At 43.6% G+C, this 12,412-nt stretch overlaps 2 protein-coding genes across 3 annotated transcripts in view; both read left to right on the top strand.

Moving 5' to 3' along the window:
- Nucleotides 1-196: 196 nt before the first annotated feature.
- lmf1 (lipase maturation factor 1) lies at nucleotides 197-5,368 on the top strand. Its single transcript, XM_052070472.1, has 11 exons — nucleotides 197-508; nucleotides 1,174-1,483; nucleotides 1,722-1,732; nucleotides 1,941-2,089; nucleotides 2,190-2,255; nucleotides 2,681-2,848; nucleotides 3,080-3,260; nucleotides 4,153-4,306; nucleotides 4,392-4,575; nucleotides 4,869-4,981; nucleotides 5,120-5,368. The coding sequence occupies exons 1-11, from the start codon at nucleotides 292-294 to the stop codon at nucleotides 5,304-5,306; spliced, it is 1,740 nt and encodes a 579-aa protein (XP_051926432.1). The 5' UTR covers nucleotides 197-291; the 3' UTR covers nucleotides 5,307-5,368.
- A 2,148-nt stretch (nucleotides 5,369-7,516) lies between these two features.
- The window catches only part of LOC127603864 (ras-related protein Rab-26), a 32,433-nt gene continuing 27,537 nt past the window's right edge, over nucleotides 7,517-12,412 (top strand). Inside the window, exons 1-3 of one of the 2 annotated variants that reach the window (XM_052070543.1) lie at nucleotides 7,517-7,597; nucleotides 9,330-9,525; nucleotides 11,630-11,740. In XM_052070543.1, the coding sequence (XP_051926503.1) occupies nucleotides 9,334-9,525; nucleotides 11,630-11,740 (303 nt within the window). In that variant the 5' untranslated portion in view covers nucleotides 7,517-7,597; nucleotides 9,330-9,333. Of the gene's footprint in view, nucleotides 7,598-8,964; nucleotides 9,227-9,329; nucleotides 9,526-11,629; nucleotides 11,741-12,412 lie in introns of those variants that run through there. The other variant, XM_052070542.1, reaches the window with a different exon arrangement.

Below are 12,412 nucleotides of genomic sequence, written 5' to 3'. Positions count from 1 at the left end.
ACTCAGCATCGTATGATGTATTTTATTTTTATATTTTATTCAAAACAGTTTATCAGCCTCCTGACTATCAACGCAACTCTGACCCGTTCCGTACAGTTGGTTCGAAATAATTATTTTTACTTCTTAATTAAAAAAAGAAATAATAGTAAAACACACTTAATTCAATTAATTAATTTAATTCATAATACGTCAGACAATAGTGCGTTAAATCATTTTATTATACTGTATACAGCAAATGACATGAATTTCCGCCTGTGTTTGATCACGTGACCGAGTGACGCAGAAAACAACATGGCGACCTCCTGTGAAAGCAATATCGAGTCAGTGAGAAAAAGACGCCCCAAAGGTGCTTCAGCAGCGGACGCAAAGTTTGCCGACAGCATTAGCAGAAAAGATGCGGTCAACACAATCGAAGGCACCAAGAAAGGAAAGAAGCTCCAGTCGTTGCAAACGGGGACTTTCTGGCTCACTCGTATTGTGCTGCTGCGCTCCGTTGCCTTTATTTACTGTGAGTGTGTGTAAATATACGAATCAAGTTTTGACGACGCTTTGTGCGGCTCGAGATTTAAATACAGGGCATTAAATAAAACATCCCATCTTGAAGTCTTTTAAATGACGCCACGCACAAGTGAGCGCAAGACAGCCTTTTTATGGCAAACGTCTGCTTCTACATCAATTAAGTTATGTACAAATGTAAAATTCATTTAGTTGAGACTGTCTTGTACGGCAGCATGATGTGCCGCGGTTCTTCCGATTTATTTGAATTAATTCTGGCAATCTTTGCAAAATTGTACCTGTACAATGTTTAGCGCTAGGCTTAAAGCCTCCAGCACTTGAAATATTTTATAATAATTTGATATTTTCTTTTTAAAATCCTATCTAATCTATCTGGTTTCAATTGATGCTTCTTTTCCATTAGCCATAGAAAAAGCCACGGTGAAGCTCAGCTTTTTTTCCTTTTTGGATTTACTTATTTCTTAAATTTATTCCCCGCGCCCTCGAGGAGTAGCTTCCATGAATTTCCTCAGAAACAATAAAAAAGTCCATTGACAAGACAAGACAAGACAAACTTAACTTGATGAAATGCTCAGCCCTGACAAAAATGTAAAATGTTTCGCTGATGAGTTAAAAATAAAAACAACCCATCTTCAATGTTTTCTTCCCCCCATCCAGTTGTGGCGTTCAGTGTCGCTTACAACCAGAATAAACAGCTGATCGGCGAAAATGGCCTGATGCCCTGCAAGAGCTATCTCAATAGTGTCAAGCGCTACGTTGGAGGAAAGATAGGCATGGCTGCTCTGGCCTACACGCCCTCCGTACTCTGGTTCTTGGACTGGAGCAATATGGACGCCAACCTGGATGGCATCGCCTTGGCGGGGATGTCCCTCTCTGGTTTTATTCTGGTGACGGGAATGGCCAATATGGTGATCATGGTGTCCTTGTGGGTGCTATACCACTCCTTGGTCAATGTGGGCCAGCTATGGTAAGTTTTGGTTTCGCTCAATTGTAAGGATGACATGAAAAATTGACTAGTTGGGTCTCTGAAGTCCATGCCCACCCACAAAATGTGAAATTAAACAGTCAAGTAAATATTTTGTGAGCCATCTATTTACTGTGCCGTGTACCTGGGAAATGAGAACTGTTTTAAAATGTGTGCGTGTGAAAGACCATCCTCATGAATTGTAATCAACATTTTAACCATTTTTTTTATTCCTCTGCAGGTACTCCTTTGGTAGGTTGACTTCATGATACTGTTTTTTTCTTTGACCGTCATCAATTACGGTAAATGACCAAATACTCTTTCCTGTCCCTTCGACATTGACTGAAATGTGAAGTGCATATCATCCTCAATCCACATCGAGGTCTCCTTTTATCATTGTCATTACAATTGAGTTATCTACGAGCAGAGATCCTCTTTTTTTTTTTTTTTTTTAATCCAGGCTGGGAGAGTCAGCTGTTGGAAACGGGCTTCCTGGCCATTTTCTTGTGTCCTTTGTGGACTCTGTCCCAAGTCCCCCGCTGCTGCCCCCCTTCCTTCATCTGCATCTGGACGTTCAGATGGCTAATTTTCCGCATCATGCTTGGAGCTGTGAGTGAAACTCTCTTCCCCGCTTCTTCTTTGGCCACTCAGTATATACAATATATACAATCAGGTACAAATCGAATAGACCTTTGGTGTTGTATTTCAGGGCCTGATTAAAATCCGAGGGGACCAATGTTGGCGAGACCTCACCTGCATGGATTATCACTATGAGGTAGATTGATTTTCTTCTCTGTGAAATTTTATGTTTGGATGAACCCTTTGAGGGTCAGCGGCAGAGACGTGCGGTCAGGGGAGGCACGTGAGGCGGAGCCTCACCTCTGAATCATCGCAAACTGGGTCGATACATGCAACTGGCCCGTGCTGCTTGCCGTGTATCTGCATGTCGCAAATATAATGTTTAGCCAATTGAATAAGATAAGCTTTTTTGCTTTATATATTTGTAAATCTGACACCAACCATGCACCTCACCGCACGCCACCGTCACAGCGGTTACCACAGTGGATACCTTCTCACGTTATCAGGTTACAGGTTATCTTTAGGAGTGCATGAAAGGTTTCATGAGTAAAATTGGAGTGGGCATTTTATTATATTTCTGTTTAAAAAAAAAATCACTTTGTCCCGTCATTTTCATCTCAGACGCAGCCTGTCCCGAACCCCGTGTCTTACTACATGCATCGCTCCCCATGGTGGTTCCATCGCTTCGAGACGATGTCCAACCACTTTATTGAGCTCGTCGTCCCCTTCTTCACTTTCCTGGGCAGGCGGATGTGCATTGTCAATGGCGCACTGCAGGTCCTATTTCAGGTAGACGATTTCAGACACTCGTGCAATGCAGGAAAAAAAAAAATCACGCACACAAACAAACAAACAGTGCTTTTAGTTCAAGTTTACATAGATATCAGTCAGTTATTTTGTGTTTTCACAGATAAAAATAATCGAAATGAATTTAGAATGTTTGAATTCAGGCTGTCAAAAAGAAACTGGACATAGAATTGCTGATAACGCCACGTCTCTGCTGTGTCTTTCGGGCTCTAGATAGTTCTGATCGTGAGTGGGAACCTCAGTTTCCTCAACTGGTTGACCATTGTACCCAGTCTGGCCTGTTTTGATGACGCATCACTGGGCTTCTTGTTTCGCTCCGGAAGTGGAGCCAAGAAAACAGTTTTGAAGATTCAAGATGAGGAAAAAAGTGGACGGTCCCCTGAAGCCACTAAAGGTATTGATTTACTGCGTTCATTTATGGCGTGCCAAGGAAACGTCATATGTTGTCAACACCCACAGTGTTGAGGGGACCACAAACACAAGCTTGACATGTTAATTTATTTTTTCTTTTATGTTCAGACAGCAAATGCCCCTTTTTTTTTTTTTTTTTTTTAGTTGTTTTCATTACTCCTTCGAGGGCTCCTGGTGTAAATCATGTCAGCATTTTTCAACAGCACAGAAGTAAACACTAACGTTGGCAACGTAAGATGACTGTCCCCTGGCTTGAGCCGTGAGGGGCCAATCATTTGTCCATTCAAAAATTTACTTCCTGGTTGGCTGCTATGCTAGCACTTCCAAATATGGGCATGCAGGCATAGGGGCTTCATCATCTTTCTCCGGTTGCCTCGCAACCCCGTCACGCTGAGCGATTGCAGTGTGAAAAGGGTTTTAGACATTCATTCATTCATCTTCCGAGCCGCTTGATCCTCACTAGGGTCGCGGGGGGTGCTGGAGCCTATCCCAGCTGTCTTTGGGCAGTAGGCGGGGGACACCCTGAATCGGTTGCCAGCCAATCACAGGGCACACAGAGACAAACAACCATCCACGCTCACACCTAGGGACAATTTAGAGTGTTCAATCATCCTGCCACGCATGTTTTTGGAATGTGGGAGGAAACCGGAGCACCCGGAGAAAACCCACGCAGGCCCGGGGAGAACAAGCAAACTCCACACAGGGAGGCCGGAGCTGGAATCGAACCCGGTACCTCTGCACTGTGAAGCCGACGTGCTAACCACTGGACTACCGGGCCACCCGGTTTTAGACATGTATACGGTATATTGAACCTTCTTTATGGAAATCCGGCGGAGTTCAATTCTTTTTTTTTTTCTTTTTTATGCATGTATCAGGAATGCGGATTCGTCAGGTGGTCAATGTGTCATTGGGCATTCTGATCGGCTGTCTGAGTGTTCCGGTCCTCATGAACCTACTGAGTCCCAGGCAGGTGATGAACACCTCCTTTGACCCGCTGCGCATCGTCAATACCTACGGCGCCTTTGGCAGGTACATTTCTTCATTCAGACCTTTTGTTGTTGTCCCATCCGATTTTTTTGTTCCCACTACTCAATAATCGTATTCCCCTTTCCAGTATTACCAAGGAGCGCACTGAAGTGATTTTCCAGGGCACTCTGAGTGAGGATCCCAAAGACCCGAAGGCAGTCTGGGAGGAATACCAATTCCTTTGTAAGCCAGGAGATCTTTACCGACGGCCGTGTCTCATTTCCCCGTATCATTACCGCCTGGACTGGCTCATGTGGTTCGCGGCCTTCCAGGTGAGTCGCTCAACAGCAAAATCTCTCAACGGAGGAGTTCACTGCAAGACAATGATTTTCTCCCTGCATGATTTTAACCTCACGAATGATATCTCATTGCATCCTCATGCAGTCCCTTCTTTATTTATGGTTTCATGCACAACCACTTTTTTTTAAAAACTCATTCAGTAACAGACAATTCTAGACCAAGCCTGAAAAGACGTTCAAAAACGTCTTTGGGGGTGAATTTATTGACAAAATAGTCTTCCTGAAGTTTAAAAAAAAAAATATCCGCGTTCCCGTTTTCCGCACAGACCTACGAGCAGAGTGAGTGGGTCATTCACATAGCGGGACGCCTTTTAGCGAACGATAGCACAGTCCTCTCGCTGCTGGACCACAACCCCTTCCAGGACAGAGGCATACCCAGGTAAAAGTCTACGGTTTGTGACGGGTTGTTAATTCATATTGTTTCATCTAAGCTTTTGTGACGTGGAATGATCACGAACGAGTTTGGCAACAAGCGCACGTATGTTATGTGTTCAGTCCTATTTTGTCTATGTCTCAGGTGGGTTCGGGGAGAACATTTTCGATACAAGTTCAGCCAGCCAGGCAGTGCCAGCGCAGCTGAGGGCAAGTGGTGGCTGAGAAAGCGCATCGGGCCCTACTTTCCTGCTGTGGATCTTGCAGCACTCAGGGGATACTTCCAGTCCAGGGACTGGCCTCACCCACATATACCAACGCGGAAGAACTAAGGACATCGGCGACGTTGCCACACAGAGGACTATCGTGGGAAAAAGAACTCGTCATCGATAGTTGTGCTGCCAAAGCCTAAACCCGAGCCATGGTTTAACGACATTACCCGCGCAGCTAGGCAGGAGTGTCGCAAAGCTGAACGCAAGTGGAAAAGAGACAAATTGCATGTCTCTTCTCAAATTTGGAAAGACAGCTGGCGTATCTACCAGCTCACAGTAAAAGAGGCCAAAAGAAAATATCTGTCGGACCTTATTCTAGCCAACCGTCACAACCCTCGTGCACTATTTAAAACGATAGATTCTGTACTCAAACCCCCTCTGCCTACTTGCGCGGATTCTTCAGCCGAGATGTGCAACAGATTCCTTCAGTTCTTTATTGATAAGGTCTCTACAGCTAGGATTCCGGTCCCAAATACCGCATCTGACCCCTCTGTCCATGTTCCATGTTCAGCTGTCCTAAATTCTTTTGATACTGTGTCCTTGGCGCTTTTGGAGGATGTAGTTCGCCAGACGAAGCCATCTGGCTCCCCTTGCGACTCTCTTCCCCCACGCTTCTTTCAGGAGGTTCTCCCGAGTGTTGGTGCATCGGTCTTGGATATCATCAACAGCAGCCTTTCTTCTGGTGTAGTTCCCCAACAGTTTAAACATGCTGTGGTCCAACCCTTGATCAAGAAACCTGGTCTTGATCCAGATGAGCTGTCAAGTTACAGACCCATTTCCAAACTGCCTTTCATTTCCAAAATTCTGGAAAAAGTGGTGCACATGCAGTTGAAACTTTTCTTGGATGAACATAACATCTTGGAGGTCTTCCAGTCAGGTTTCAAGACGATGCATAGCACGGAGTCAGCCCTGTTACGCGTTTCTAATGACATCCTCCTGGCAAATGACTCTGGAGACCACGTGTGTCTGGTTTTATTGGACTTAACTGCAGCATTTGATACAGTGGATCACAGTATTCTGCTGACTCGTTTGCAGCACTTGGTGGGCATTGGCGGGAGTGTTCTTGATTGGTTTAGGTCCTATCTAGCTGACAGGACCTTTTGTGTCAGCCTTGGCTGCTCTGAATCACGCACTGCTCCCCTGTCATGTGGTGTTCCACAGGGCTCAATTCTGGGGCCTCTGCTGTTCTCGCTGTATCTGCTCCCATTGGGTTCCATCTTAAGGAAACATGGTATTCCTTTCCACTGCTATGCAGATGACTGCCAGATCTATGTCCCACTGAGCAAGAAAGACACCTTCTCATTAAGGCCACTCCTATCCTGTCTGGAAGAAATCAAAACCTGGATGGCACAAAATTTCTTGAAGTTCAACGAAAAGAAGACAGAGGTGATATTGTTTGGCCCCAGTGGACCTTGTACATTCCATCCTGTAGACTTGGGCCCCCTATCTCCTTATCTGAAATCAACGGTCTCAAACTTGGGACTTAAACTGGACAGTGATTTCAAACTCGATCGGCAAATTGGTGCCGTTGTTAAATCCAGCTTCTTTCACCTTAGACAGCTGGCCAAAATAAAACCTTTCCTCTCACATGAACACTTTGAGACAGTAATTCATGCCTTTGTCACATCCCGGCTCGATTACTGCAACGCCCTGTACTTTGGAGTCAGCCAGTCCTCCATCAAGCGCCTTCAGCTGGTACAGAATGCCGCTGCTCGCCTCTTGACTGGTACTCGTAAGAGGGAGCATATAACTCCTACTTTGGCATCCCTTCACTGGCTCCCCATTCATTTTAGAATTATTTTTAAGATCCTCCTCTTTGTTTTCAAATCTCTGAATAATCTTGCGCCACCTTACCTCTCTGAGCTCATACGCCCCTACACCCCTGCCCGGCGCCTCAGGTCTGTGGACCAGTCTTTGCTAGACGTACCAAGAACTAAACTGAGGCTCAGAGGGGATCGAGCCTTTTCTGTTGCTGGTCCATCTCTCTGGAATGACCTCCCACTGAACATTCGGCAAGCCTCCTCGCTGCCCATCTTTAAATCCCTCCTCAAAACTCACTTGTATTCTTTGGCGTTTGACTCAGCATGACTTAGATTTGCTATTGGTTTTACTGCTTGGTGCTTTCTACCGCCTTATTACTTATTACTTATTACTGATTCGTCTTACTGTTTATTGTATATGTTAAATCGCTCCATGTACAGCACTTTGTATGCAGCGATGGCTGTTTGAAAGTGCTCTATAAATACTGTTGACTTGACTTGACTTGACTTGATAGTGGAAAAGAACATGTTACGTTTGTGTGCCTCGCTACAGTTGGGACCAACTTGAGCCATATGATCATCATGATATGGGTAATTTAATTAAAAAAAAAATTTTTTTTGCATATGCTGCTGCTTTTGACCAAAATGAAATGAGCAAACAAGCCACTCTGCTCTTGTATGCTTGTTTATCCACCTTCAATGACAATGTGCATTTTAATGTCATTCAAATATACGGTCGCTGTGATAAACTGCATCTGATGGGAATAAATGAACAGCTGGTTATAAGACAAGGTGTACAAGCGCTACTGTATAGAAAGTACTTCTGCTTTTTGAGTGACAAAAATGTACAACTTGCTCGAATGATTCAATTTTGCGGTTTTCATTTTACTGCGCGCGTTGAGAAAGCTAACACAGTTAACTGCCCTCATTGTCATGCGATTCATCAGTGCAAAGTCCCATCACTTTGATCTAAATTTTTCGAAAAGGAATAGTTATTACCATGTCAGAGAAATGCCTGGAAAGAATGAGCAAAGTAACTTATTTTTATTTTTTTGCGCTTGTGGGTATCTTGCCCGAACTTGCTACCCCAAAGTCATTTAGGATCATACGTGTGCTCTATCTGAGATTAAAAGTTGAGAGTTGTTGACAACCTTATTAGGATTCCTTAATATTCGAATTATTAAAGCGTAAAAATGCGTGCAAATACCGGTAACTGGCAGAAATGTGTTTTTTTAAAAGTTGTAGTAACAACAAACTACCAGTAGGTGGTGCTAAAGGATAGTAGCTGTTTTTCCCCACCCAATGACGGCAAAACTTCACAATCGTGTGGGTCGTGTGCATGGCATCTTTCCAAGCCTGGAACAAAATGTTCATTGAATTTTATGTGAATTGAATTGATGTTTATGCGTCGTGTTTAAATATTTTGTTTTTCCTAGTTTAGTCTTAACATTCTCTTTTCAGAGAGCGGAGGGGAGTGTTTGGCCTGCTGGCGGCTGGCATGTTTTTCATTTTGTCCCGTAAATTTGTGGCACGTAAACCGTGAAATTTATTGCCGCCAGTTCACCGTTCTGACATTGCTTTCATAAACCACTCTTGTGGGAAGCAATTTAATTTCCTGGCTTGTCTCCTGAAGCGGTGCACAATGCGTAACCATCCGATATTACGGCGGATAGTGCTAGCCTTGAGTTTGTACGGAGTTACAACTTGCAATGATGCGCTTTCAACACTCAAATTAGTGCCAAAAGCAAACAACGCCTTTGAAGACGGAAGTTTTATGTTTTTATTTTATTTCCTCCCCCAGAAAAAAAACAACAACAAAAAAGACTGCTGCAGCTTTACCTCAGTTACGATTAATACCCTCAATTTATACCTTGGGGGTGATGATGTACGTTTTTTTGGGGGGGGGGGCGACTTTCCCTTTAAACCATCAAGAGCGAGCATGCCTTCTGTTCACTCCAATCAGGGGGAGGGAGAGAGAGAGAGAGGGAGAGAGAGAGAAACTGTTTACATTGTGAAGCGCATCCTGCAGGTTGTCGCTCTCAAGTATTTATAAATGTTTTTTTATACTTTGCGTCGACACTAACTTAGGTTGTTTTTTTTGGGGGGGGGGGGTGTTTTTATTGTCACGCGCGTCAGCAAAAAAAAAAAAAAAAAAAAAGATGTGGGCGCAGGGATGAACTTAAGCGTCCTCCTCGCCACGGGCGCCACTTCGACCAAACTGCAAGTGAACCAGAAGGAGCACGTTTACCTCCTCGGTTTTGACTTGGTTCTTATTTCTTTTTCTTCACCCCCTCCCCATGCTGTTAACGCCGATTGTAACCAGAGCCATGTCTAGGAAGAAGGCGTTAAAGGGCAAAGGCACCACGAAGAGTCCAAAAGGGTCGCCGAGCGGCGGCGGTGGTGGTGGTGGCAGGACAGGGAAAGGTTTGGCTGCAGGTGCCTCGCCGACATCCGGACTGGTTTACCCCAGCAGACCGTCCATCAGCAGTAGCGGCGAATTCTACGACATTGCTTTCAAGGTGAGATAACATTTGAACGCAAGTGCACCGATAATTCACGGCCTAATTAGAGTCTCAAGTGTGCCCAAATAGTTGCAGGTGTGTCGTCACTGTTTCGCTCTGCCGAAGTTTTCCTGTTGCTTCCATTTATGTGCTACTAAAGGAGTTAATGCGCGTGTATTTGTTGTCGTTATTAAATTATTAATGTTTTCATTGTTGTGCTAGTCGGTTTAGTACATTGTTTACATTTGAAAATTGATACTTCGTTTTAAAGCAGCGGTGTCAAACTCGTTTTCGTCGCGGGCCACATTGTAGTTACGGTTTCCCTCGGAGGGCCGGTATGAATTTTGGGAAACCATATAAATGTTTAATCCCCACCACATATTACATACGCAGCGCAAAACAAATTGATCACTATTTTTACAATCACAAGTCCAATAATGACTGTTATTGCGGATATCATATGACAATTTGAAATTTTGGTTCAGACTTTAGCAAGCATCATGGAATTTGACATCCTTCATTTGCTTTCGTGGGCCACATAAAAGGGTGCGGCGGGCCAGATCTGGCCCCCGGTCCTTGACTTTGACACCTGTGTTTTAAAAGATTGTCTCAGAATGTATACCTTGCGAACATAAACACTGTTTCAAAAGTCTTTGGCCACCAATGCATGTAGCAATGCCAAAATCCTAACGGGAAAAACAAGTGCTACGAAATAGAGTGCAAACCTCCACCATGGATGAATTATTGATAAACGTAAAAACAATTCACATGGATTTGTGTTTGTTTTACTTTCTATCGAAGAGTACAAATAAGATAAGATATCCTTTATTCGTCCCACACTGGGGAAATTTACAGCCTCCAGCAGCAAGAATGTATGTAGAAAGGAGGAAGGAGGAAGAGAAAAAAAAAACAACAAACATCTTTCAATTAAATACAATATGAACACAAATGGATAAATCGCAGTACTATTTACAATTTTTCTTCACATCATTTAATTATTATTATGATTGTTATTTTTTATTCATCAGCCTGACAGCAGTCGGTAGGAACGAGCGTCGGTATCTCTCCTTCTTGCAGCGCGGGTGTAACAGTTTCTGTCTGAAGGAGCTACCAAGTGCTGTCATGGTGGACTGGAGGGGGTGGGAGGGACTGGCCAACATAGCTTTTAGCTTAGTTAGCATCCTTCTGTTGCCCACCTCCTCCAGTGTGTCAAGGGAGCAACCCAGGACAGAACTGGCTTTCCTGACCAGTCGCTCCAGTCTCTTTCTGTCCCGGGGTGAGATGCTGCCTGACCAGCAGACAATGCCATAATGGATGGCCGAGGCCAACACTGAGTTATAGAACGTCTTAAGGAGTGACCCCTGAACCCCAAAAGACCTCAGTTTCCTGAGTAGGAAGAGTTGGCTCTGTCCTTTCCTAATCAGGGTGTCCGTGTTTGTAGACCAGTCCAGTTTGTCGTTCAGAAGAACACCACGGTACTTGTAGGAGGTCACCCTCTCTATGTCCATACCCTGGATGTTCATCGATGAACATGAATGAAATGAAATGACAAATATCCCGCACGATGCTTGACAGTTCAGTTGGGTTCAGCCATATTGCTCTGTGTGTTTTGGGTCTCGTTACATTTTTACATTTTGCCCATTTATGTTTACATGCAAGTTATATGTCCGCAAAGGCTGATAATATGCTTCCCGTATGCAAATTCCTCCTGGGAACCAGTATTCATTTCACACTCTTAATTAATCCCGGTTCAAGAATTGCCCCGTTATTGGACCGTTATTGTTTGCTTGTTTCAAATTAAACTTCATCATGGACTATCTGGAAATTGAAAAAATATTGAACCAATGACTAAACCGGGCCAGTGTCATGATTTTGTAACGAGCCAGACAAGCATGCTTTGGATCTCTCAGTCTTTGCACTAGTTTGCAGTCAACGGAGTGTAATTGTCGGCCATCTGTCCTGTAATTTTTATTTTTTATTTTACAACTCTTAATGGGTTTTGCATCTCATAAGAAAGGAAAGTTTAGTGCTCTATCAACACACTTCAAATCTAAGGCTCTCCGTGATAAATGCAAAACAACAGTTTGGTATTTCAATGATGTCATATCTTTGGTGTCTTTAGGTGATGCTTGTGGGAGATTCCGGTGTTGGAAAAACCTGTTTGCTGGTCCGCTTCAAAGATGGAGCCTTTCTAGCTGGCAGCTTCATCTCCACAGTGGGCATTGACTTCCGGGTAAGTTCCCCTTAAATGGGGCTGAACCAGTAACGGCGCAATTTGTGAAAACAGTGCCCGATAGATAATAATAGAAATAACAAGTCTAGTCGTTTGTTTTTTATCCAGTCTTCCACCTGAGAAAACAGATAATTAGCTAACAGCATTTCAGATAACGGCATTTGGCTAACGTAAAGGAATGCTAAGCGACAATTTTACACAGTGCCCACAATACGCTGTCCCAAACAAAAGCTTCTTTACATGCTATGAAAGCTCTCAAGTAAAGTCATTCATTCAACAATGGGGATGTTTTGCTGGTTTCTCTATTTTATTCTTCCAAAAAATAACTAATTGGGAAAAACCCTCAATCGGCAGTGATAGTACCCAGGAAAATGAAAAGTGGATTTTTTTTTGTGTCCAGCAAGGAACAAAAAAAAAAAAACTGACAAAGCTGAAAACGAATTTTAGATGATTGGCAAATTGTCTTCATGGAGGTTTTTCAACAACTCTAAAATCGATTACAAGTCTCTTTCTTTGGCTTTTTAAAAAAATATTTCAATTTTTTTTTGTCATCTGTGTTGAGCACCCACATCAATGACTAGTGATCGTAAATATTGACACCCACGCACACACCCACACACAAAATAAATGACCCTGAGAACACTAGCAACACAGTAATTGGTTGATGATCAA

The sequence above is a fragment of the Hippocampus zosterae genome, chromosome 7, assembly GCF_025434085.1.
Source record: "Hippocampus zosterae strain Florida chromosome 7, ASM2543408v3, whole genome shotgun sequence".
Taxonomy (NCBI): domain Eukaryota; kingdom Metazoa; phylum Chordata; class Actinopteri; order Syngnathiformes; family Syngnathidae; genus Hippocampus; species Hippocampus zosterae.
The sequence above is the reverse complement of the archived record's forward strand: the minus strand, read 5'-3'. Positions and strand labels throughout refer to the sequence as shown.

Excerpts from the sequence above, each read along its gene's own strand:
- lmf1 (XM_052070472.1), top strand. The coding sequence starts at position 292 with ATGGCGACCTCCTGTGAAAGCAATATCGAGTCAGTGAGAAAAAGACGC. Across the intron at positions 2,090-2,189 it reads TCCGCATCATGCTTGGAGCT|GGCCTGATTAAAATCCGAGG; the intron begins GTGAGTGAAACT and ends GTTGTATTTCAG. Across the intron at positions 4,982-5,119 it reads CAGGACAGAGGCATACCCAG|GTGGGTTCGGGGAGAACATT; the intron begins GTAAAAGTCTAC and ends TCTATGTCTCAG.